Here is a 27497-nt window from a genome sequence, read left to right as displayed (position 1 = left end):
AGTGCAGCAACCACTTTTAGTACAGAAAGGTCCAGCAGATAACAGAATAGTAACAGACCCGTTTATCTGTGAAATCTAAGATAGCTTCAGATCAAGATGATCCCAGGTTTGATGCCCAGTCTTTACTAAGTTGTATGATCTCAGCTGGAAATGTAGTAGAGGGATTACAACTTCAATGAACCAAGTGAGGGAAGATGAAGGCTGGGCTGAAAGCCAGTTTATTTTTCCACTCTGCTTTTCGTTGCACACTGATGCCGCAATCCAGTTCCGCACAAACTTCCCTGAGCAAACTGGCCTGCTTGATACTCACTCGTGAAGGGTAGATGGTTACCGTTCTGGTTCTGGTGCACTACATCAGCATGAGTTGCTGCTTTCAGGAAAGGAGAATATAAGAGTACAGGTAGGAAGTTAGGGAAAATTTTAAGTGTTTTTTCTATCCAAATCACTATCTCATCCAGCTATTGGGAGTACAATGTCTCTGCAGCAAACAACTTCACAGCAATTATTGGAACTGATTATCTTTGGGTGGGAGAGGTAGTAGTGGCCCTGAGATTGGCAGCGGCAGCTTTTGAGGAGGTAAATAATAACCAACTGGCGAGCTAACTGTTGGAGTGAGGGATTGGTGTTGAAGGGGCCTGAGGAGGATATGCTGTAGCTGCCCTGTTTGTGTACTTCAGTATATTTTTACTGACAGCAAACTATGTCATTTATTTCTGTTCATCATTTCGGTAGTTGGCTACGTTGCATCCAAAACGTCCCTTTTCTCCAAGTAAAACGTTAGTGAAGGTTAAACACTTACAGATAACTCCCAGTAAATGATTTCTGGAATGTTTGAAGGTGCAATGTATTATAGGGATAAACATTGAAGTGACATACAACAAATGCTATGGCTTTCGTATATCCTGTTTATAACTATTTTCAAAATGAAAGTCGTAAATCACTGCTTTAGAAAAACAAGTTATTTTTATAAATCTTTAATGTTCTGCTTTCAGCTTTACGGTTTATGCTTTCAATATATTTAGGTTTAATGTTTCATTTTTTCTTCAATCCTTGGGAGTATTGAATGACCTTTATAGCTTTCAAAATACACGTATCTTTTTCTAGAATCTTATGACTACAAAAATGATTTTCCCCAAAGTCGTAACTTTTAATAATCAAATACTGTTCTAAAAATAATAAACTAGAAGCTGCTCTGAAAATAAAAGCAGCTGCAAGTGCTGTTTTTGTTGAATTTTTAAAAGAAATCAGCTGATTGTTATTACTGAAGATAGTTTTTAATTAGTCGCACCAATACAAATACTGTTGGAGACGGACTGAAATTTCAAATTCAGTTTTCTGTAATTAGCAACCTCAGCCCATCTACTTGAACTAGTGACGTCTGTCAGACAAATTAGATACAGGAGAGAGAAAAGCAGAAACAGACCTCGAGTCCTTTTAATACCCATCTGTTTGTTTAATTGTAGTTTTAGAATGTTCAGTATTCCAGATTGGTGACTGACTGTTTACAAATGCTGTAAGGTACAATTGAGGGAGAACATTAAACTCATTTTGACTCATCCGTCCAGAATTGTTTTTTTTATATTTGCCTTTCCCGATCACATCCTCTAACTGTATCTTGAATAAATTTGAAGTTTTTACCTCCCCAACATGACCCAAAAGACTGCTCCAACGTTGATCACTCTTTGCTTGAAGTTCTTACTGAGATTTGTCCTAAATTGTCTTTTCATCACATTTAGGGTATCCTTTATATTTTAATCTCTTATTCCAGCTTGTAGTAGTGTCTCCTTTGACACCGAGATTAACCTCCGATTCTGCAGCACTTCCATGGCTTGGAATGTTTTACTTGTGTCTTGGTGACCAAAACTAAACATCGGAATCAAGGTGCAGTCTGACCAAGACACAGTGCAGTTCCTGACTTGTACTGTTCTCATCTAGCAACATAATCCGTTCACTCTATTGTTGCTCCTCAACAATTTGATGTTATCAAGACCTGAATCCATCATCACATCCAAATTCCCTTCTATTCATCTTTAGCTATTCTTGCATCATTCATTGTACACTTTGACACCATTTTTTCTTCTAATGTTTAGTACCTTGCACTTCTGTTTAATTTCATGGTTATCTATTCATATGAAGATTTTTATCTAACACTTTTTGGCAGCTGTGACTTGATTGCCTTTCTCTTCTCTCTTTCCTTCCCCCCCCCCCCCCCCCAATTCCACCTCAGTTTAGTATCAGCTGCCAATGTAATCAGTTTGCATTGGGTTTCTGAATCCAAGACATTTAATATAGTTTAAGAGCAGCAGGAGTTCCAGCTCCAATCCCTGGTGCACTTCACTCAATATGTACATTACCCTGGGAATTACTCACTAATTATTTTGTTCAACCAATTACTTATCCACATCCATGTCTTACCTTGAATTCCCACTGCTGTTGGTATCAATGGCATCCTCTTTTATGAGAAACTTCATTAAAAGCTTCTTGGAAATATGAGCTATATGGTTTTTCCACTAATTTTTGTAAGATTACACCTCTGAAGTTCCTTGGGGCATATTTCTACATTAAGAACACTTTATAAATACAAACTATTGTCCACTTGGGGTTTCATTTACTCAGACAATGGAGGATGGTCAGTCAGGATCTTCCCCTTCTAAAGTTCTATCAGCTGTTCATCTTTGCTCCATCAAATCCAAGGGAAGCAGACTTTTTGTGCATTTAACACTCCAGGCTAAGTGAGTGGGCAAAAATTTGCCAGATGGAGTATAATGTGGGAAAATGTGCAGTTATCCACTTTGGCAAAAATAATAGAAAAGCAAATAATTTAAATGGAGAAAAATTGCAAAGTGCTGCAGTACAGAGGGACCCTAGGTGTCCTTGTGCATGAAACACAAAAAATTTATATGCAGGTACAGCAAGTAATCAGAAAGGCAAATGGAATGTTGGCCTTTATTGCAAGGGGGATAGAGTATAAAAGCAGATAAGTCCTGCTACAGCTGTACAGAGTATTGGTAGGCCATACCTAAAGTACCACGTACAGATTTGGTCTCTGTATTTAAGGAAGGATATACTTGCATTGGAGGCTGTTCAGAGAAAGTTCACTAGGTTGACCCCCCGCCCCCCCCCCCCACTTCAAAACTGCTGTCATCACCCCCTCAAAAAAAAAACTGCCCACAACCCTCTGTCCTTGCACACTATCCTTTCCTCTAGTCTTTGAATGTGCTGCCATTTCCCAAATCCGTACCATGTTTGAATCTCTCCAATCAGTTTCCGGCTCTGCCGCAGCATTGAATCAACACTAACCAAAGTCACAAACTACATTCTCTGCAATGATGACTGTGGTGCATTATCATCTCATCCTCCCAACTTCTCAGCAGTCTTCGATATGGTCAACCACACCATCCTCCTCCAATGGTTCATAGCCAGATCATCTCCAGCAAAGGCTGCTCTTCCACCCCCTCACCATTACTAACAGCACCCAGTTTTACCTCTCCATTACCTGACTCAACCCTCCACTGTCTGTGTTGTCAGACTGCTTGTCAGAAATCCAGTCATGGCTGAACCACAATTTCCCCAATTTAAGTTTGGGGAAGACTAAAGCCAGCATCTTTAGCCTCCTATCGCACATCCCGGTCCTTTGCCACCAATTCCAACCCTGTCCCTGGCCATTGTCTCAGGCTGACCCAGACTGCTTGCAATCTTGGCATCCTATTTGATCCCATAATACACTTGTGACCCAAATCCTGTCTGTCATAAAGACCACCTACTTCTATCTCTCAAAAAAATTAATTCAAGGGATGTGGGCGTCGTTGACCAGGCTGGCATTTATTGGCCATCCCTAATTGTTCTCGAAGGTGGTGGTGAGCTGCCTTATGCAACTGGTTAACTTGTGAGGGCATTTCAGAGGGCATTTGCGAGTCAACCACTTAGCTGTGGGACTGGAATCACAAACCGGCCAGATCAGGTAAGGATGGTAGATTTCCTTATCTCTGTAATGTCACAAGCCTTTGAGCCTTTGCCTCTATCTCAGCCTATCTGCTGCTGCAACCCTCAGCCATGCCTTTGTCATCTCCTGACAATTCCAATGCTCTCCTGGCAGCTGCCTGTATCATATCAAACACCAATTACCCATCAACCCTGACTTACTTTGGCTCCTAGTCCCCAACACTACCATATAAAATGTGCGCACTCATGTTTAAATCCCATCATCATCTATCCATGGCATCCCCCACCCCCCCCGGCTCAAACTATCTTTGTAAACTTCACCATTGGTAGCTGTGCCTTCAACTGGATAGGCCCCACATTCTTGAATTATCTTCCTTAAACTCCTCTGCCTCTCTACCTCCCTCTCCTCCTTTACACCCTCCTTACTCCTTTAACCACCCTCCTTACATAGCATTACATACTATACATGGCACAGAAACAGGCCATTCGGCCCAACCAGTCCATGCTGGCGTTCTTGCTCCACTCGAACCTCCTTCCATCTTTCCTCATCTAAATCTATCAGCATAACCCTCTATCCCCTTCTCTGTCATATTCTGTCATATGCTTGTCTAGCCTCCCTTTGAATACATCTATATTATTCGCTTCAACCCCTCCCTGTGGTAGCGAGTTCCACATTCTCACCACTCTTTGGGTAAAAAAAGTTTCTTCTGAATTCCCTATTGGATTTCTTGGCGACTATCTTATATTGATGAGCTCTAGTTATGCTCTTCCCCACAAGTGGAAATATTCTCTCTCTCTCCACCCTATCAAAACCTTTCATAATTTTAAAGACCTCGATTAGGTCACCCCTCAGCCTTTTTCAAGAAGAACCCACCTTGACCAACCCTCCCCTATTGTCTCCACCTTAGGCTCGGTATCTATTTTTTTCTGATTATGACTCTGTGTAGTACCTTGGGAGGTTTCTCCATGTTAAAGATGTCCTATAAATGCAAGTTGTTGATGAAACAGATTGGTTCCAGGTGCTCATCACCCGAGAGTGGTCGTGCAGCTTGGGACTCAGGTGGCCACTGACTCCTGCATGCACAAGGGTGACAATTGTGACCCCACTATAAAAAGATAGTTACGATTTTGAGTTTGCACTGAATGAGTATAACTGAAAGCTACATTTTAGACATTTTCAGGTGGTCCTGGGCACTTTATACACTTACTTTTCAATGCTTTCATGGTGTGAGAAAATGGATACTACCGCCCGTGCTCTCTATAGTAAACATTCGCTGGCCAGGGTGCAGAGCCCAGCACGTGTTCAAGCACGCACATAGAGTGGCTCATTGTTGAAATCAATGTGAGGCGAACTGGCAATAGAACCTGGATCTGTCAGCTTAACATTGCACTTTGCATATGTGTCTGAGCCTGGAAGCTGCAGTAAAAGTGCAGCGTGAGAATATTATTCCCACTGCATCGGTTAACTCCAGCTATTCTATTTGTCAATCATGCACATTTTGAATGCATTCAGTTAGAGTTAGTTTAAAAGTTTCTCAGGGTCTCTGCACCTATTTGACCAGCCTTGCCTAATTCCACACTACAGGCAGCTTTGTCAGCTTAAACTGATTAAGGTAACAATATTTTCCCACTTGCCTGTATGTGTCTCATTTTTTTTGTATGTGCATTTAAAAAAGTGTTCCTACCAGATGCTGGGTATTATTTCTCATATGCTTCAGTGCAGCTCATCTGTGTAAAATGAAGTGCCGCTGCATTAGAATGTGGGGAATGGTTTTCATCTAGTGTCTGCAAAGATGTTTTAAAACTGAGGTCACATTTTTTTTTAAAGAATTTGATACAAGGAAAAATACAGTCCTGTTACTGTTCTGATCTGAATTGCATTGACATAATGAATAGCAGCAGGTCAGCAAAACCTGTAGAGGATTACAGTGGCTCTGCGTTCCCTTTTCAGCCCACATTCCTATGTTTATGCTTATGCACTGTAAATGAGGGAAAATCTGATCTATTTTTAACAATGAACAGTTTATTCCTTGGCGTGTTCTGGCCCTGTGGTCTCTATCGAATTTTTATTATTTTTTGTTCTGCTTTGAAATCTCAAAGTTCAGTGGCGTTTGATTGGCTCAGTTGCTGGCACGCCTTGCATATTTCCCCAGCTGGGTTCAAGTGATCCCAGTGATCATTGGTTACTTTGGCTGTGTGGTTTACAAACTATTTGAAAGTGGGTCAGCAGACTGCGGCCAGACGAGGGACAAGAGAAAAACATTCGCAGAGAAGAAAGCCTCTGTCTTCAGTTCGTGCCGACGGACTTTTAACAAAGAAGACCTCTTGTTACAAGTCTTGCAAAGCGTCACAGTTAACCATTGATAAATTCTCAATCTACAATATTATTCTTTTCAGGGACGACAAAAACTTGCCAGGTTTAATGCCCGTGAGTTTGCAACCCTGATTATTGACATTCTTAGTGATGCAAAGAGAAGGCAGCATGGAAAGACATTAGGTAGTCCAGTAGGTAAGTAACTTATTTTTTTACTTTTAAAGCAATGTATATAACTTTTTTAAACTTTCAAAGTTTATATATCTGTATAATGACTTAGTCACTAATTAGCTGAGATTTTACACACTCAATAATTAGCCATGCAACACAAAAATAGGCATGTTTAAGCTCGTTAATGGTGGCACTTGGCCTTTCGATTCTGTCCTCTCCATTTTTGTGAAGATGCCAGCTTAAAATATCTTCTGTGACCCAGTGTATTTAACGAGAGGTTTGGGAATAATGATGTAGCTTGTTCGGTATTTCTGCTGCAATTCCAATGTCTTGAACTGTTCACTCAAATTATTTGTTTTTACAGCATAACCGGTTTAAAATCATTTCAGATGTTCTAATGCATCGTAGTGCAGTAAGACACTGATTCACACTCTCTACGTGGCTCAGTTCCAATCTCCAGAATATCATTCAGGGGTGATGTGGAGAAGTATTGCCAAATTAGTGGACAAGCAGCCCTTGAGCCCCTAGTGGTCACATAGTGACATTCTCCTCGCACCCCAGCCGAATAGAGCGAATGTAAGCTTTGGATACAAATATGGCACAGTTCAGAAATATTTAGACTAATTAGACACTAGGGAGTCTAAAAGTCATTGATTTTGCATATTAATACTAAACTTAAACTGTTTTTTAAGGGTATTTAATTCCCTCACATTTTTGATCTCCCCACTCAAAGGGCAAATACAGTGGACAGATGATGTTTTGTTTGACCACTGAAAATCTCACTTTACGCTATATGCCCACAGGCATGCATAAGTACCTTGAGGATGACTTTTCACTCCCTTCTCAACATAGTACCTTTCCACAGTGATTCATCTGAGATTCGGAGCTCAGTGGTGTACAATGAAATGCAAATATGAGAGTCTTTGAATACGCGGCAAAAAAAATTGTAATCAGTGGGAGATATTCATGAAATCCATTAACATATTTTCATGCAAAAAAAAAAGACTGCATTTTAAAAAGTTTGAAATACTTCATGTTGAAGCAATTTTTATTCCACAAGCTCACTCATCAATGATCTATGAGACCTATCTCATTGCGTGATATTTTGTTTATATATGTTTTGTTTGAAATTGTTTACTGGCTGATATTCTCCATTGCTTAGCAAACAACATTGAGAACATATCAACCAGTACATCTTAACACAAAATCACAGATCCTGAGAAATCTACAAACATAGATGTGGCTGCGCATTCCATTCTGTTCCAGACTGATCCTTGTTGATGTCTGTAGGTTGTATCTTATATTTCACAAGTGGAGAAAGTGGTATCTGGAACAGCCTGCCTTATTCTATCCCTCCTTTCTCTTATTTATGAAGGTGCTGCCTCAAGCAGTGAGTGTCAGCAGGCTATTCAAAGGTGGAGAGAGAGAGAGGAGATCTAGATATCTCTGCATGTGTATTCAGCCGGCCCACTCCAGATAATGATCAAAAGTGGGAACAATAACTGATTTCCAGACACATCTTCTGCCTGCCCCCCCCTCCCACCCCACACACATCTCCCCCTCCCACCCCACACACATCTCCCCCTCCCTATCCCTCTGACCAACTCTCCCTCCCTATCCCTCCGACCAACTCTCCCAAAGCCAAAGATTACTGAAGCCATTTGTAATATCTGCACAGGCACCCTGGCTGACAATATACTTGAAGTGTGTATCATTCTCAATAGGTAAAAACTCAACCACCACCACCTGACCTTCAGTGACACTACCAAGCTTAACTGGACCAGCATATCAGCACCACCGCAAGACAAAGCCTAGGTACTCTTAGTCCTCAAAAGCCTCTCCATAAGTCAATAGTCAGGAGTGTGATAGAATCCATTTACCTAGCTAGATGCAGCAACAATACGGAAAGGTCAACAGCACCCAGGACAATGTAGTATGCTTGACTGGCACTCTTTCCATTAGACTCAATATTCAACCCTTCACCACTGACTCATTGTGGCTTGAATATGTGCTATCTACAGGATCCACTGCGGCACCTCTCCATCTTATTTCAGCAGCACCTCATAACCCTGTCTTTCAGCCACAACCTCTACCTCTGAGAAGAACAAGAGCAATGTCACGGGAATTTGCTCCTCTCTAGTTGCGCACCATTCTAATTTGGATCGGTATCACTGTTCCTTCACTGCTGCTGGAACAAAATCCTGGAATTATCTATCTAACAGCATTGTGGAAGCACCATCGCCACAAGGACTGCAGCAGTTCAAGAAGGTGGCTCACCACCACCTTGGGGCAACTAGGAATGGGCAATAAATACAACCTTATCACATCTCAAAAACAAATTTTAAAGAAAATTGAGAAATTCTCTTTTTAAAATGTTTTAAAGTGCTGAGGGAAAGTACTTGAATTGAAAATAGTTCTTCCTCCAAGGCACTCTCAAATAAACTGTCCACCACCTATTTTGAATTGAGAAAATTATTGAGATTCAAAAAGTTTGAAAGTAAAGCAATAACGTTCATGTTTTTTTCCCAATTAAAAATGTTGCAACTAATTATGTGAACCTCAGAGCAGTTTTAATTACTTGTGTAATCTGCTGCTGATGATTTATTGGGCTTTATGCATTACTAACACTGGCCAATGGTTGTCAAGATTTAATAGTATTTACCTGTTCAAGATTTTTATGTAGCTTTCTTCTTTTCTAACATTCTCTCTTTTGAACTTTTACAAAATTTCTGTTCAAAATAGTTTTACAATTAAAATGATTCACCATCATTTTGTAGTCTGCTCCCTTTATTGGAGAAAGGGTTTCTATTATGGAAAAAAAAACTTTACATACACTCATTAGCGTATCTAACGTTTTGTTTTAAAACAACTATACTTGCTCTGTTATTTCCCTGGATTCTTTCAGAAGACTGCTAGCAACTATCTGCCTAGCATCCTGTGTCTATTTTAGATTCACTAAAACTATTCCCCAGATGTGAGAGTTGCTGACGTGTTGCTGGGCCTGTGTATAATAGATTGCTCGGAGGTACATGACTGGAGTGGGCAGACTGACAGATTTTCCCACTCTGCCTGTGGAAGTGTCTGCTCAGCACCTCCAGCAGTACAATGCAATGTCAACTTTTCATGTATGCATCTGTGTGTGATTATTAACTTAACCCCATAAACACGAGGACAATAAATAGAGCTGTAATGGCAAACTAAGCTCCCTCCTTTTCATTCAGAAAATATTGAATATCTTCTACGGAACCAAAATGATCGTCCCGACAGTGATTTTGGCGATGATCAGCATGATTACGATAGTGTAGCTTCTGATGAGGACACAGACGCTGAGTTACACCGAAACGCATCCTCGTCCAGAAACAACCGAGCTAAGGTGAGAAGTGAGATCTCCAGTTGGCAGCTTGCATGATTTTAAATCGGATAAATTAATGGAGGACTCGAGTTCAAAAATTGCTTTTCGTACATCTAGTTTGTTTCTTGCTTGCAAACAGCAGAAGCAGCATATTTTTAAAGTCACTTCTGTTCTCAGTGTCTTTCCATGTTTGGCACTTCTCAGAAGGGTGAGCTGGAAACCTGCTTGCATGTCTTTGCTAACGCAGCTGATTATTGAGGTCACTTGCCTTCCAATGTTTACTCCCTCTTGTCTCGGTGACGCAGCTGAGAAAAAGTCACATTATTGGAAATCTGTGCAAACCTATGTTCTTCCACTATTAGTTCATTGAAACTCCTACATCACTATGCCATCTTGTAACACAAATGCTTGGAATTGGATGGTCAGGGGGAAACCAAAGGAGGTTGAATAGTAAAATGAATATGACTATTGTGTTCCACTAGGGACATATTTATGGGTTCTGAGGCCGGATGTCAATCAGTGATTGATTGATTCATAATCAATTGATTTCTTTATCACTAATATTAAATATTTTCGTGATCAACTTTTATGTGGACTCAATAATTATCTCTTTGCTACATTACTGGGTTTGCTAAGTTTCCTATAAAGTGTTCGCACAATCTCAACATTTTTTTTTATATTCAAGTCAAATGTTGGCAACTTCAATGATTTTATGTTGATATAAATTAAAAATGTTGGGGTCATGTCATTTTTTAATTTTCAGTCTTCAGTTATATTCTTTTGATGCATGACCTGAAATATCTGTTAGATTTAGTACATATCTTTGTACAATTTATTCATTACATTTTCAAATTGTAGGAAGCGTTTTTTTCTCCTCAAATGTAGTTGGTACACATCCTAAATTTGAAGCGATTAGAGGAGTTGTACATCAGACCTGCTGGAACTAAGTTCATATCTTGTTTATAACTCAAAATTGGTATGTGCGGTGATTTGTACCAACCTGCTTTCAACTGAATATTGGCTCAAACCTTTGGATCTTGAGTATCTAAAGAAAACCGCAATGGATTCCTTCACCCCTAGTATAGAATGCAATTTCTATCACAGCATACCTAATGCAGATTGTTTTCCATCAAACATTCTCTTCTATGTTAAATTCAGTAACAGCAGTTGAGGTGCAGATTCCTCTGTGAAATTGCTGTACTTTGTGTTGTTGGTGAAGGCAAGTAAGCAAGTTAATCGGAGTACTGGTAGTGTAAATTTTTGTCTCCAGTTGACTAGTTTTGAACAAAGCAGCAGAAGTTTCCAATGTGGGTCAGTTTTCCAGATTAACCGATACTTCAAATTAATTTTCATGTAAAAACATAGAATAATCATTCATCTGGATTGTGTTGCATGTAAAGGTGAGTCCCATTTATTCTACCCATTTCTATTCCTAATTCTAACTCCCTTTAACCCTCCCCTCCCCACCAAAACATTAACCTATAGACCCAAGGTCATTTCACCATCAGACCCCATAACAATAGCACAAGAGTTGTTGCTTTCAGCACTGCTTCAGCATTTATTTTTACTATGCTGTGGTGTACATGATCAAATTTAAATCTTCTGTTGATGGAAACTTCAAGTTTTAAATTGGTCCAATAAAAAGTACATGCATATTGCAACATATTTCTGCTGTGAGTCAAAAATCTTGTGGAACGACAGGAAATACCATTAAGCTTGCCAGTCACAAAAGACTGTAGTTTAGGTCTTAACCACACTTGTGTTTTTTTTTTAAGTGTCATTTTTGTAGTCTGGTGTGCAGCCAAGGTCTAAGTTAGAGATTAAGAAACAGATGCAAAACAGTATTTCCTTTCATTGCTCCTATCTTGAGCATGGTTACAAGAGCTTTGTACATACGCCATTGAAATGTTTTGGTGCATTGCATATTCCAGTTGCCAGGTGCGAAATACCACTTGCCTCAGACAATAGCCACTTGTCAGGGCACCTAGGTGCTTTCATTGCATTTTAGCTGTAACAGATGTACACATTTATGCCTTGCTTGTGGATAATTTTTGTTTCCTTGAGGAAACATTAATAGCAGCTTTTAAATTATTTTTGTGCTTTATAGGCTTTTGTTCACGGAGCTGAATCGGGCTTGACCTCAAATTCTCTGATTCTTAATCACTTAGAAGAGAGAGCTCATCTGCTAGCTGTGTGAGCTAATTTAACAGGAGGGGCGGGGGCACAAAAAACTAGGCTGCCACTCCAGTGCAGTACTGAGGGAGTGCTGCACTGTCTGAGATGCCGTCTTTCGGATTAAAAGATTCCATGTCACTATTTTGAAGAAGAGCAGAGGAGTTCTCTCCAATGTCTTGGCCAATATTTATCCCTTAATCAACATTACAAACAGATTATTTGGTCATTATCACATTGCTGTTTGTGGGAGCTTGCTGTGCACAAATTGCCTGCTTCGTTTCCTACATTGCAACAGGGACGGCACTTCAAAAGTACTTAATTAGCTGTAAAACGCTTTGGGGCGTGCGGTGGTTGTGAAAGGCGCTATATAAATGCAAATCTTTCTATGAAATCATTTATAGAAAATTCTGTTTCGAACACAAGTATGATTATATCATGTTGCTTTGTACAGTACCTTTCATCACTAGATCAATCTGCTCAGCATTGTGGAAAAACCAATTAGTGGGCATTACAATCAGAAATTAAGTGAGGGTGCTGCCTTTTAAGCAAAAAGGTGTGGGGTCCGACTGCGTGCATGCACAGAAGGGCACGAAAATGTTTGTGCAGATGATTAAAACTTGCTGTAACAGAAACCAAAACCTTGTATTTTGTTTATCAGTAGTTTTATTGTGGATTCCATGATCTTATTGAAGTAATATTGTTACTTTGATCATGATTGATAATGCCATCTTCAATGGGAATTTGGCTTTATAAGTTTGAACTTTGGCTTCTCAGCTTGAGAGTGCGATCTGACCCTCAAGACTCCAACAAGCTCTGCAGGAGGAAATGTGGAAGAAATAATTTTTTAAATCTCAAAGTATTGAATACTGCACTAAGCTTCACAAATAGTGATGTTGACCCTTTGCGAACATATTTTTTTTTACAAGAAAAGAACTCAAAGAGCAACTGCTTCTAAGTGCTAGAAATTTAAACTAAGCATTATTGAAATATGCTTTTTGAGGGGCACTGAGGGAAGATGGAGCTTAATATAGGAAGGTGACTGTATCTGCAGTTACAGCTAAATAAATTCATAAATGTGTGACTGTAGAAAAACCTGTCCAACAATTTACCACCACACATAACAACTGAATAACGTGTTCATTGAGACTACCTGTACTGCGTTACCTGTGAAAATAAGATCACTGCTAGCCCTCACTCCACTTACTCCTCTGCCTCTATTGCTGGGCTACTCAAATGATGGGCCACAGCCAACATCTGGATTGTAAGCTATTAAATCTGGACCACATGTCTGCCATTAAATCAGGGGAAGCTTTCCCCCCCCCCCCCCGAAAATAGTATTGTGGGTCAGGAATTTGTACAGCTGGCCTTGGATTTGCCAAAAAGCTAGCACCACAGAATCATTTGGAAGCACTGTTGTATAGCTGATCAAGTGTTGAGAGGTGTCTCCATGAAGTGGTTGGGTGGAAATGGGGAGGAAGCATGCCTCCATGAATTAGGAGGGGGACAGAAGAGGAGTAAGAAAGGCAGGGGAGCAACACAAGAGGAGGCAAGCGACCAAGAACAAGTTATTTCCCTGCCTGTCAATGTGCTGCTTCAGCGATGAATTTGGTATTTTTACAGCCTTATTTTAGTGATGTTAAAAGCCCCAAGTTGCTCGAGTATTGTGGCTGTTAATTTTCTTTTTTCAACATTTGTTAATATTTAGAGCATGGATTCGTCTGACTTATCAGATGGCCCCATAACACTGCAGGAGTATTTGGAGGTGAAAAAAGCTTTGGCTGCATCTGAGGCCAAGGTTCAGCAGCTAATGAAAGTAAATAACAACCTTAGTGAGGAACTGCGCAGACTTCAAATGCAGGTGAGTGAATGTGAATGAGGATTCTCATAGCAAAATCAGTGGTTACGTTTTATTGATGTTTTAAGAGTAAATACCACAGAAGATTTAAAATTATTTTAATGTTGTTTTTTAAAATTTGAACAGCCAAGAGTTTGATTTTACATTTTTTGTTTTTGGGTGTATTGAAAGGCAAATAATTTTTGGAATACTGCCTTCAGATCATTTACAATAAAGTTAAAAAATAAAACTATGTAAAAACAGAAAATTCAAATGCATTGCAGGTTGATCAGCATCAGGAACTGATAAATTAATATTTTGTATAATTCTTCATCAGTTTATGTACGATAGTTTGATGGTTTCATTTCATCAAAGTCTCATTTCCACAAAAATGATATTTCAAATTAATTTTGAAAGTGCATTTTTTCTTCAATAATTCTGTCCAACTAGCCTTTAACCATGGGTATTGGGAGTCTTGCCAGTGCTTCCATCCTGAGAAAAGGATTGTAGCTGCAACACCTTTAGTGGATCTTTCTTCTCCAAGATATTGAATGTCTCCCTTGTTTCTTGGCGACCAGAACTGGACACATAGTACTCAAGGTGTGGCCTGACCAGAGTACTGTAGTTTGATCATGACTTTGTCTGACTTGCATTTAAGTGACTTTGTTAATTGCTGCGCTCCATTGGTTAGACATATTTAGCATCGTCTACTAAAACTCATCAATCTCTTTCCACTCCATCGTTGGCTATTTCAACATCATTCATAAAATAATGTGTGTATGTGTTGGTTATGTTTCCATCCTGTGTGCAGCACTTGTCAGCCTTAAATTTAATCTGTCCTCCTCTATTTCATCCAGCTTACTCTGTCTGAGCTGCTTCCTCCAATTACACTGTTCCTCCGCATTTGGTACAAAGTTCATGCAAATGAGATCAATTCCATGAAACTGCTGCTTCTGGTTCTCTTCCCCCAGCCTAGAGGCTGGAGCAGCCTCTCTCTGCCTGCATGTAGCCCACTATTCCCATATCCCTCCACCCCAGATACATTCAGCTTCTGAAGCCCAACTTGAGCAATACATGGGCACCTGGATGCTGCTGGCTCTTAAATCCACACCCTGAATACGGTGAATGGTCATGGTAAAGTTGAATCGGTGCACTCCGCTGGTGTTTAAACCACTGGCCACTTCAGAGTTGTTGATCAAAAGGAAAAACTATGCTCCAAGCCGTTTGTGCATGAACATAAGCTGCAGATTATTCTTGCTCCTATCAGCTCTCCCTTCGCCCCTCTCGCTTGACTTTCTTGTGCGTGCACACTGTCTGTCTGTCTCTCGCTCTCTCCCCCTCTCCCTCCTCTTCTCTCTCTCTCTCGCTTTCTCTCTCGCTCGCTCCCCCCCTTCCTCTCGCTCGCTCCCCCCCTTCCTCTCGCTCGCTCCCCCCCTTCCTCTCGCTCGCTCCCCCCCTTCCTCTCGCTCGCTCCCCCCCTTCCTCTCGCTCGCTCCCCCCCTTCCTCTCGCTCGCTCCCCCCCCTTCCTCTCGCTCGCTCCCCCCCCCCCTTCCTCTCGCTCGGTCCACCCCCTCCCCTTCCCCCCTTCTCCCACCCCCCTCGCTCGCTCTTTACTATGCCCCTTTAATACCAGGTGCATTGGTTTTGTTGCCATCTGATCGTATCAGCTACTTGCATGTGAGCCTGTTAAAATTAAAGCCAGTGCATGCTGCTAGCCCTTTGGATGTCTTCCTGTTGACATCATTTGCTCCATTTTGGTTCTTTAACTTTCACACTGTTTGATGTTGAAGGGAAGTGCTTAATGTGAAACTTAGCAGATATTACTTGGCCAGCAAAGTTGAGCCTTCTCCAGCTGTGGCAGCCCTCCTCACGTTAAGTTATGAACATTTTAAATTGTAACCAATTAGAGTCTGGTGCTGTCAGACGAGCTTACAAAATCAAATTAAAGAAAGCGTTCATCTAATTATTGCCTTTGAATATGAAATATGAAAATTAATGACTTGATAGCTTTCATTCCTGGGTTATGCTCGAATATCAGTAGGAAACAGTCACTGTTTTTCTTAATTAATCCATTCTGTGAACAAGGATCTTTCCACAATGGATCAATGCACTCTCAATCACAAGATTAGAGCTTCACCGCCGGTAAAGTTAATCACAAGAAAGAAAACTTTCCTTCAAAACTTTGCCATCAAAGGCAAAAACAGAATTACTGCAGCCTATTAGTCACTGGAATATTGGCATTGTACTGTTGTAGTTTTTGGTTTGTTTTGTGTTGCTGCCAACTTTCCAACCCATATGCAGCATGTCTTAGTCAGTTTGGAGCTATGCCTTTAGGCTGTAACTAAAATCCAACTGAGGCTGTAACGGAGTTGTAGCAGGTAGAAAAATTCGTGACAAAATCGAAATACTGCGGATGTTGGAAATCTGAAATAGAAGCAGAAAATACTGGAAATACTCAGCAGGTTAGGCAGCATCTGTGGAGAGAGAAACAGAATTAATGTTTCAGGTCGATGACCTTTCCAGAAAAATTCTGGAAACTGGTTCCTCAGAAGTGTGTGCCTTCTGTTAATCTACAGGGCAGCACCGGCTTCATCAACTCGGACTGGCAATCAGTGACTAGTGGGGTGCCGCAGGGATCAGTGCTGGGACCCCAACTATTTACAATCTATATTAATGACTTGGATGAAGGGACCGAGTGTAACGTAGCCAGGTTTGCTGATGATACAAAGATGGGAGGAAAAGCAATGTGTGAGGAGGACACAAAAAACCTGCAAAAGGATATAGACAGGTTAAGTGAGTGGGCAAAAATTTGGCAGGTGGAGTATAATGTTGGAAAGTGTGAGGTTATGCACTTTGGCAGAAAACAATAGATGAGCAAGTTATTATTTAAATTGAGAAAAATTGCAAAGTGTTGCAGTACAGCGGGACCTGGGGGTCCTGGTGCATGAAACAGAAAAGGTTAGTATGCAGGTACAGCACGTGATCAGGAAGGCCAATGGAATCTTTGCCTTTATTGCAAAGGGGATGGAGTGTAAAAGCAGGAAGTCTTGCTACAGTTATACAGGGTATTGGTGAGGCCACACCTGGAATACTGCGTACAGTTTTGGTTTCCATATTTAAGAAAGGATATACTTGCTTTGGAGGCAGTTCAGAGAAGGTTCGCTAGGTTGATTCCGGAGTTGAGGGGCTTGACTCATGAGGAATGGTTGAGTAGTTTGGGCCTCTACTTATTGGAATTCAAAAGAATGAGAGGTGATCTTATCGAAACATATAAAATTATGAGGGGGGGTTGACAAGATGGATGCAGAGAGGATGTTTCTACTGATGGGGGAGACTAGAACTAGGGGGCATAATCTTAGAATAAGGGCCGCCTATTTAAAACTGAGATGAGGAGGAATTTCTTCTCTGAGGGTTGTAAATCTCTGGAATCCGCTGCCTCAGAGAGCTGTGGAAGTTGGGTCTGGGACAGAGATAGACAGTTTCTTAACCGATAAGGGAATAAGGGGTTATGGGGAGCGGGCAGGGAAGTGGACCCGAGTCCATGATCGGATCAGCCATGATCGTATTAAATGGCGGAGCAGGCTCGAGGAGTCGTATGGCCTACTCCTGCCCCTATTTCTTATGTTCTTATGAAGGACTCTGGACATTTTTCCATTTCCACCAGTTGGAGAAAGATGGTGTTAGCGATGAACTTTGAAGTTTTCATCTTGTAATACTATGTTCCGTTGTTGTGGAAGATTAGACAAATTCACTTTTTATATAAAAGTGCAATGCACCACTATTTTTAGAGCATTATAAATAAAAGTTGTTGTTGCATGTCCTTAAGGGAATCTGTTTTTATGTAATGTAGATTAGTCAGTTGTGCTTTTATTAGCTTTTGCTATACTCATCGGGTTGATATGATTGAACTGTTAAAATAATCCCACCGACTCCCATTTATGCCAACAATGTTACCTTTGCAACATTGCTAAATGCTCCTGTTTACTGTAAAATACAAGCACCATTGTGCATGTGCGAAAGGGTATACTCAGTCATGGCAGACTGCAGTGCACAGTGTTTTCAACAAGAGCAACCTGGTCTCGGACGCTAAATCTTACTGGCACAAATCTACTAATAGTATCAAAAATACAGGCAATTGTCTTTTATCTGAGAGATTAGTTGTTCCCAGCTATTTGACTGGAAGCAACGCAACATTACTGATCCCCGAGTTGCCTACTGGGCTGGATGTTTGAGATGATGTCGCGCAATGTGTCAGCTGTGGCTCAGTGGGTAGCACACTCGCTTCTGATTCAGAAGGTTGTGGGTTCATGTCCCACCTAAATCTAGGCTGACACTCCAGTGCAGTGCTGAGGGAGTGTTGCACTGACAGAGATGCCATCTTTCAAATGAGACGTTAAACCGAGGCCCCGTCTGCCCCCTCAGGTGGACGTAAAAGATCCCCTGGCACTATTTCTAAGAAGAACAGGGGAGTTATCCCCGGTGTCCTGGCCAATATCTATCCCTCGACCAACATAACAAAAACAGTTTATCTGGTCGTTATCACATAGCTGTTTGTGGGAGCTTGCTGTGCGCAAATTGGCTGCCGTGTTTCCCACATTCCAACAGTGACTACACTTCAAAAGTACTTCATTGGCTGTAAAGCACATTGAGTCATCTGCTAGTGGTGAAAGGCGCTATATAAATGCAAGTCTTTTTTTTCTTATTGCCATACTGTAGCTTTTACTATTATGACATTGCCCTAAAAGGAGTATTTTGACTACATTGTGGAGAGTATTTTTAAGCGAACTGTGTTTGTGTAGCAGTTTGATGCAAAAATGTACTACCTCAGGCCAGCAATTTGGCCATCAGGTATCATACCATATCTACTTTTTTTTTATGTAGTTGGCGTTGCAGTCAGCAATATGACGGTGTAAATGAGTGCACCTCATGACTTTTCACACGACTGGGTTTACAAACATGGCAACATGTCATCCAAGGACATCATTGGTCATTTTAAGTGTTATTGCAGTATTTGCATAGTATCTGCCAGCACTACAGAATAATTTGCATTTGCTTGTTACTATTTAACAAAACTACTGTTAGTTTTTAAAAATTCATTCTGGGATGTGGGCGTCGCTGGCAAGGCCAGCATTTATTGTCCATCTCTGATTGCCCTTGAAAGAAAGAAAGACTTGCATTTAAAAGGTGGGTGGTGAGCCACTGCCTTGAACCGCTGCAGTCCTTGTGGTGAAGGTAGTCCCACAGTGCCGTTAGGGAGGGAGTTCCAGGATTTTGACCCAGCGACGATGAAGGAACAGCGATATATTTCCTGGTCAGGATTGTGTGCAACTTGGAGGGGAACTTGCAGGTGATGGTGTTCCCATGCACCTGCTGCCCTTGTCCCTCTAGATGGTAGAAGTCGCGAGTTTGGGAGGTGCTGCCAAGGAAGCTGTGGTAAGTTATGTTAAATAATGAATCTTGAAACCTTCTGTCAAAAAAATGGGTGACTGTGGTCCATGGACTTTCAAATCATTACTCAAAGTTAATGTTCACTTTGGAGAATTTGGTCGTGCAATCTCTAAGCTTGGGTGTAAAATTTAAATTTGTTGGGGAGCTATGCCACATTAAAGTATTAAGTCAACTTAACAGCAAAGAATATTTACGCAGGAACACTAATGCTGCTTGTGCTAGTAACTTGGGATTGAATTTGTCCTGGTTTCAGCACCAAATTGTTTGTTTCTGTTAGGCCGTCCAACTCCTTTTTTTGTACAGCACGTTTATTTATGTCACTATAGACTTGTTTAACTTCTTGCAAGTTTTAAATAGTTCCGAGCATCAGCAGAAAATGTGTAACATCCAAATAAACAGACACCACGTCTAACCCAGGTGTGGTTAGCCTTGATAAATAGACTTAATGGCCCCAAGTTTCCACATGATTTGCTCCTGATTTTTAGGAGCAACTGGTGTAGAACGGAGTATCTTAGAAATCGGAATTCTCGTCATTTAGTTTGCTCCAGTTCTAGTCAGTTAGAACAGTTTCACTTTGGAACAGAATTTTTTTTTCAAAAGGGGGCGTGTCCGGCCACTTACGCCTGATTTCAAAGTTTCGTGAGTGAAAACTTACTCCAAACTAACTTAGAATGGAGTAAGTGAAGATTTTTGTACGCTCGAAAAAACCTTATCTACACTTTAGAAAATCAGGCGTAGGGAATGGGGGGGTGGTGTTTAAAGGGAAGTTTACAAACATTAAACACTTCAATTTTACAAATAAAGAGCCATCATCAATAATAAATGATAAATACATCAATAAATCAACCAATAAATCAATCAAAAAAAATTAATAAATAATTTTTTTTTTTAAATCAATAAATAAAACATTTTCTACTTACCGACTGCAGCACCGGGAGCTTTCCAACAGCGTGCTGGGATGCCTCCCTCAGTGTGTGTCTCAGTGTCTCTATCTCTCTGTCTGTCTGTGTCTCTCATTCTCTGTCTGTCAGTGTCTGTGTTTCTGACAGCGAGAGGAGGGGGGGAGCGAAGGGGATAAAGGGGAGAAGGGGGGAAAGGAGATTGGGGGGGGTGGGGGGGAAGGAGATTGGGGGTGGGAGGCTGAACGGGCCAGGGCCCGTCCCCAGCACCAGATTTACAGGTAGATGGCGTTGGGTCGGGGGGGTGGTGGGAGGGAGGTCGGTTCGGGTTGGAGAGGGAGAGGGAGGTCAGGTCGGGGGGAGGGAGGTCAGGTCGGATCTCGTCCGGAGGCGGGTGGGTGGTGTCGGGTCCGGTCCGGGGGGGTGTCGGGTCCGGGGGCAGGGGGACCGGGTGTCGGGGGCAGGGGGAGCGGGTCCGGTGTGGGGGCAGGGGGAGCGGGTGTCGGGTCGGGAGGAAGCAGGAGCTGGCCATGGGAGGAGCCTTATTCACGCAGCCCCAGTGAGGCCATTCGGCCAGGGCTAGGGGCTGCGTGCTTCGGCCCCTCCCACACAGTTTCGGGCGCCTGGAGCTACTGCACTTGCGTGCCCACTGTAGCGCGCATGTGCAGAGGTCCCGGCACTGTTTTCAGCGCAGAGACCTGGCTCCGCCCCCTACAGCTCCTGCTGCGCTGCGCCGAGGGCCAGAGGACCTGCAGGGAGGTGGAGAATACGGAAGGTTTTTTTAGGCGCACTTTGTGGCTCGAAAAACGGGCATCCAGGTCAGGACTGCGCCGTTCTAGGCGCGGCTCGAAACTTGGGCCCAATATTTTAGCAAGTCAGTAATCTGATTTCAGTTCTAGTAATTTAATCCTTTCCTGTCTGTTTTACTGCACATTCTCTTTTGGACGTTCTATTTTTTAGTTAGTTATTTTGTGATAGAAACTGAATGCATAACAGCTTTTAAAAGGGAAATGGATAAAAATATTTGAAAAAGAAAAATTTTAAATGGCGTGAGAAAAGGGCAGAGGACTGGGACTAAGTATATATAGCTATTTCAGAGTTCAGGGCCAAATGGCTTCCTTCTGTGTTTTGAACAAAACGATTTCCTGAATAGTCAATCTGCTCTACGTCTTCTGTCAAGATCATGCTGGAATCAGCTGTTACAAAGTCGGCAGTGATGGCCAATTTTATTTGATTTCTTGCCTGCAAAGACCTCATGGGAATTTGCCATGTGGGAAATTGAGGATGCATAACTGTGTCCTGCCATACTGCACTGCCCTCGCTTTCTTCAGATGGTTTCAGGCACCCTAGCCTATTTGGCTTGTTGGACTGGGCAAATAATAATGGTTATGAAATAAATATATATTTGTACAAAACCACTAATATTTAGTAATCATTGATTGCTAACAATGGGAATATGGGTACGAAATGTAAAATAATTATTCAGTAACAATTTAGTCATCTCAAGTACTGAATCCTAGACCTCGACACCCTCCTATTTTCTGTATTGCTGTCAGTAATTTTTAATAAAGAAAATGTTTAAATTATGCAATAACAAAATGAAGATGGGTCCTTAATAGATATTAAATTACTATTTTAAGATGTTGTGGATCTCTCTCATTTCATTTCAGATTAACAAACTGCAGACGGAGAATGCACAAATGAAACAACAAACTCCTAATCTGCATCCATCACCAGCTACCAGTGACCGCCAGGACCTTGCACCCCTTGCAAGTGCAAGTCGGCGTGATCGACAAGCCGTTTCCATGTACGAAACCAGATCTGGGCAGAAATCTTTTGGACAAACTACCGATGACATTGCCACAAGACTTCAGCCTTTGGATTGCAATGTGAGTTAATGCTTTGCGAAATGGATTTCATTTCAAACTTAAAAGTGCATTGACCTTTTCTAGCTTGTTGTACTACTTAATCAGTATTAACAAAGCTGTTTAGTTTAGGACCAATGTCCTGTAAAACAGTTGTGCAGTAATCCCCCCCACCGTGTCTCGTTTTCCAGGCTCCAAATTTTGATGGGAGAAAAATATTTTTTTGTATTCATTGATGTTTTTTCTTCTTACCCTAACTGCAGTGTAGAGTTTGATTCCAATGTACTAAATATTAAGATGCTGCTGTATTCGTATATCCTATTAGGCAATTTGTACTCAGAATTCAGTTTTGTGTAAAACCCCCATTTGTATGATAAAATAGCCACAGCTAATACAGATGCGAGAAATGTAACTCCACCAGTTATTCACGACACAGATGTGCAGAGATTTGTGACACTGAGCGATCACAAAGCAGACATGCAGTTGCTTTGTCATAACTTTTGTGCTCAATTTGCAGTATAGAGTCCTTCCTGATTTTAGCGATCTTAAAACTCTAAAATGAAAATATATTCCATGTAACTTTGAATTTATGCAGTGTCATCAGGTACAGATTAATTTTTGTATCACTTCTGTTTTCATGTTAAAAGTCACTGCCCTAAATCAACTTAGCTATGGATTTAACTGTCTCAAGTTGGTGAGATTAAATGGCTTAATGAAACTTCTTTTTCAGTTAAATAACTTCAGTTACTTTTTCAAATTTTAAGATCTTGCAATTGGGCAGTCCCCTAGTACTGGGTTGACTCAGAGTTGGAGACGGGTGTAATTATGAAAGGTTCTGTCTGAAATCATTGAATTAGCACGGCCCTCCCCCAACTGGCTCGAGGAAGAATAAAATGTTCTAAATTTGGGATATAAACAAAGCCCAATTCCCATCAAGTGTCACTAATTATCGTACCATATTTGGACATGTACATTATGGTCCTACCCCATCTAGTGACTGGAATGAAATCTTGTGGAATCTGTCATGGAGATAATGAGTAGTTATGAGAGATGGTCACTGGGACTGATCCAGTCATTGAAATGAGGGAACAAAATTTTCACTGAGAACTGGATACTGTGGGCGCACAAATATTTTTTTTGTGTGTGTGTATGTATGTATAGAGAGCTTGAGTCAAATTGCGCTGTCTTTAAAAAAAAAAAGATTTGTTCAAAACCATGTATTTCAGATGTGAAATTTGCACATACAGGTTATAGATATGTGCCAACACTTTCAAATAGATCAAAGTTTTTTTTAAAGCATTTTTATCTGATAGTTGCTCATGACTCTAGAGCATCTAGAAAAATGAACAAGCTTAATTCCATGAATCATGAGAATTTAAATTAATTGATCTATTGTATAATTGTTTAGTGAACATTATTTTTGAGAATAGTTAAATAAGAGAAATCACATTGGTTCATTTCACGATTTTATGTGAATGTTGCTTCGTTTGTGCTATTTTGTTTCATTAATTCAATATGCACGTTACATTAACAATTCACAATCTACCAGTAGATCTGACACAAGATGACTCTGCTTTTATTTGACTTTGTCAGCATGAGACTGTTTAACCAATATTTGTCTATAACAAGTTACATGCATGGTTTATTTTTGAAAGTTCATTAATGTCTATGTGCATGCCATTGTTTACACTGTCCCTTCCATGTTACAGATTCGCAGGGGTGTCTCCGTGACCTCTGTACCCTTTCCCTTCTCTCCGCTGCACTCCTGTTCACAGGACTGCGGCAGATCCGTGGTTAAGTACCATCTCAGTTGGGCTCAAGTAAGAAGGGGCAGAAAGGATTCCAGCAAGTGTTCTAGGCTCTTGTGTCCATGGCTTTTGCATGGATTTTGTTCCTTCTATAATCTTTGCTTCCCTTTTCCCTTCAAAGATGGGAGGTTCTTTTTTTGGAATGCCTAGTTGAATATGTCAAAACAACTTTCAAACAATATTTTTCTTAAATTTTGGAATGAACCAAATAATCAAAAGTGAAACTACATTGCAAGCAAGCTTCAGTGCAATGTAGACAGGCTCATGAATGTAGCCATGGTCTGTTCTCATACCACAATTGTAATTGTTAATTTACCATAGAAAGGTTGATACAGAAGGAACAATTTGACTCATCATGTAGTGCTAGCTTCCTCACCAAAGGACATATGGAAATCCACCATTTGCAGACCCTCCAGTGTGTTATAATAGAATTTATATAGTCAACAATTTGTCACAGAACCGTATTACATTGTCAAGTTGGGCTGAACACAGAATGTAGTATTACAGTGGCATTAGATCAACTTAGTAGATGACACAGTAAAAAATGCAAACTTCATCACTTGAAAAAGAACCCCAGAGCTTTATACTTGCTGTACATCACTGAACATGACCCAGAAAATGCTGTCCTTATCTCTTTGCTAAAATGGTATGCAGGGCCAAACATTGAAAAAATAAGTACAGGTATATGGTTTGTTTTCCAAAAGATAATCCTGCCATTTCATGCCAATTTCACTTAATAGGCAAGTTAATTTGCCTATTAACTTGACTAGTTTCTGATAGAGAAATCAATACAGTTTTGTTTTCCAATATCTTCAAAATTGCTCCTCAGTGTGAAATAACCTCAATTCTATTTTAGACAGATAAACTATTTAGTTGACAGAGGAATACAGAACAAGGCATAATCTTTAAAATAAAGCTAGGCCTTTTAGAAGTGAAATCAGTAAGAACATTTTTAAACAAAAGGTAGGGGAAATTTGGAACTCTTTCCCTTTCACCCCTGAAAAAGGCTGTGGATGTGGGGTGAACTAACATTTTTAAAACAGATCGATAGATTTTTGTTAGGTAAGGGTATCAAAAGATTGGGAGCAAAGGCGGGTAAATGGAATCGAGATACAGATCCGCCTTTGGAATTGAGGTACAGCTGGAAAAAGCTACATAATGAAACAATGAAAAAATGAATAGAATGGCGGAACAGACTCGAGGAGCTGAATGGCCGACTCCTGTTGCCATATATCCCTACATACTGAGGAGATGGAAGAGTTCTCTTTAGTCACTGATCTGCATGCTACATTATTAATGTTTACATAACTTGAAAAAAAATGGAATATAACACATTGCTGCATTCATTTTTTTGAATAAATCGCATAGATAAGCATGGAAGTTAATTTTTTTCATAAGTTATTTTGTAGTGTACTCGCTAGTGATTTTTTTTCTGTAACATTCCTCTTTAAAAACAAGAAGTATCTGGTGCAGATGTCATCTGAAGGGAAAATGAGGATTGTTTACAGCTGTCCTGGAAAAAGCTGCATAATGAAACATGATGGGAAAAAGAATAGGGTGAATTGAAATGGGTATGCAGTGTGTTTGTGAGGCATTCCAAAAGATGAGCCCCTGTTTCTGAGCTGTTACCATCAACACTGCCCATCTAGCTACTGCTTCCCTTTTGATATTCTTAACATCTTTACCCTCTTGAATGGTATAATGGTCTTCAGTGACTATATATTTAGCGAGCAAGGCCATTGCCATTCAAGTATTCCATCTCTTTCTTGGTTTCCCCTGACTACTTCTGTTTCTCCATATATTAACCCTTTGAGTACTGCTTTTCTTCCTTCACCTTTCAGTCATATTGAGACACAGGTTTTGTAAATTTAAATAAAAGCAGCTAATAAATTGTGTTTTGTTTTAATAGCAGGTATGGAAACTATTAACTGAAGCATTATAAAACTTGGAACATCTGTTTGTTTTATAGCCTAATTTATAAAATGTCTTTGGGGGGGTGGGAGGAGATCAATGGTAACTTTGCAGAGCAAAATCAGCAGTGGGTAAAAACAATTGAGGGAAAATATTCAAGAACTCTGTTGCTCTTGCCCACAGAAACTAGGGGCGTCTTTGTATTCTTAAAATGCTTTTTCCTGTGACTGGCTTTCTTTTTTTTGTTGCCTATAAAATGTAACTGTCATTTTTTTTTAACTGATTTAATAGCAGTTAGTACAGGTAGTTGTCTTTCCTTCAACTACTTGTATCCCGTTTAGATTTACAAAAACTGAGTCCAAATTCCAGTAGATTTTCACAAAGGAACGTGCAGAACTGTTCTCGTAATTCTCAAAGTTGTTAAAGTAAAAGTGGAATCTTTTATCATTAGAAAACTGCATGAAGAGGGTATCCCACTTAATGGCAGATGGTTCCGAGATCTCACCGTTCAGGATAATCATTGTTAACCCTTGCTTGCAAGGTTGCTTGATTCAGGATTTGGTGTCTGTTTGATGTCCTCTCCTTTCTCGTAGTGTTCAGATTATAGATGAGGGCAACAAAGAGAATCTGGATGGGGGCTGGTTCAGAGTCATGCTTTTTTTCCAAGTTTGTACTTGAATCCACTGCAGTCTTGGCCAACTGTATTCTAAAGGAGTGCATGTACTACCTTGTATGTCAGTATAGTTAGTATAATCAATTAATACATTCATAAACCTCCAGTTATTAGTTTAATGAAGTCTTACAATTGACATAAAATAAATGTAAAATGTATTGAGCTCAACAGTTAAGGGGACAAGTTTACTATTCTTGCAGGAAGCTGAAAAAAATTGAATTAGAAAATGAAAGCTACTCTTGAATAGCTATGGACAACATTACGTTGGTAATAATCAGTGTTCATGATTAGTCTGCTTGGAAGCTATCTAACAGAAATATTTGACAAACCATTCCAATTCACAATCTCCCCTTTATGTGAAGCTGCATTAATAAGCTGAATTCCATATGTGTGTTATGTGCACTTTTAAAGGTGTGTGGTCCATTTTCCTAATTTTTGGACCGATGTTCGGGAGACATCATCTGTCTTCCATCCAAAGTTAAATTTCAGCAAATCTTTAAGATTTGGAGAAGTTTTGTAGTTTTCAGTTTAAAAAAAAATATTCTGTGTAATAATTACTGATTTGCTTGTAGCCATACAGTATATGTCCATTTCCAAATGCATTACTTTGAATATTATCAGGAAGCTGGGTTAGCTTGAGAATTTGGAGTTTTGTTTCTTCCTTTCTCTCCCTTCCCACTCAATCCATATATGGACTTTTCCATCTTGGATATCCAAACTAATAGTACAATCAAAACACATTATGACTTGGACATGTTATTTGAGACCACTCTGGCTTTTCATTATGAAACTGCAGCGGTGAAGACAAAGCACTTGGTTTTAAGTTTAGATTTTAATACTTGGTCGGGTCCATACCATTGTGCAAAGGATTCTATGAAATGCTAATGCTACAGTTGGCAGATTTGTACTTCACAAAAAGCACTTTTAATCCCTTATAAAAACACTATATTGAAAGTGATCTCTCCCTTTTGAAATTAAGAAAATATATAATTGGCAGGTGGTGAGAGAATCTACACAACGCGCCCCCCCCCCGCCACCGCAGTGATTTTAATAATGAGAAAAAAGGAAAATGTTCAAATCTGCACACCACCAATTATGCAGCAT

At 40.4% G+C, this 27497-nt stretch overlaps 1 protein-coding gene across 8 annotated transcripts in view; it reads left to right on the top strand.

Moving 5' to 3' along the window:
* git1 (G protein-coupled receptor kinase interacting ArfGAP 1) overlaps positions 1-27497 on the top strand; it is a 184119-nt gene that overhangs the window by 141308 nt on the left and 15314 nt on the right. For 7 of the 8 annotated variants that reach the window (XM_070857098.1, XM_070857094.1, XM_070857097.1 and 4 more), the window contains 5 exons: positions 6340-6451; positions 9649-9800; positions 13660-13812; positions 21807-22025; positions 23711-23821. In XM_070857098.1, coding sequence (XP_070713199.1) covers positions 6340-6451; positions 9649-9800; positions 13660-13812; positions 21807-22025; positions 23711-23821 — 747 coding nt within the window. The remainder of the gene's footprint in view (positions 1-6339; positions 6452-9648; positions 9801-13659; positions 13813-21806; positions 22026-23710; positions 23822-27497) is intronic. The other variant, XM_070857099.1, reaches the window with a different exon arrangement.

Source organism: Pristiophorus japonicus, chromosome 16 (assembly GCF_044704955.1).
Source record: "Pristiophorus japonicus isolate sPriJap1 chromosome 16, sPriJap1.hap1, whole genome shotgun sequence".
NCBI classification, from domain to species: domain Eukaryota; kingdom Metazoa; phylum Chordata; class Chondrichthyes; family Pristiophoridae; genus Pristiophorus; species Pristiophorus japonicus.
Note: the sequence above shows the minus strand (reverse complement) of the source record. Positions and strands in the feature narration are given on the sequence as shown.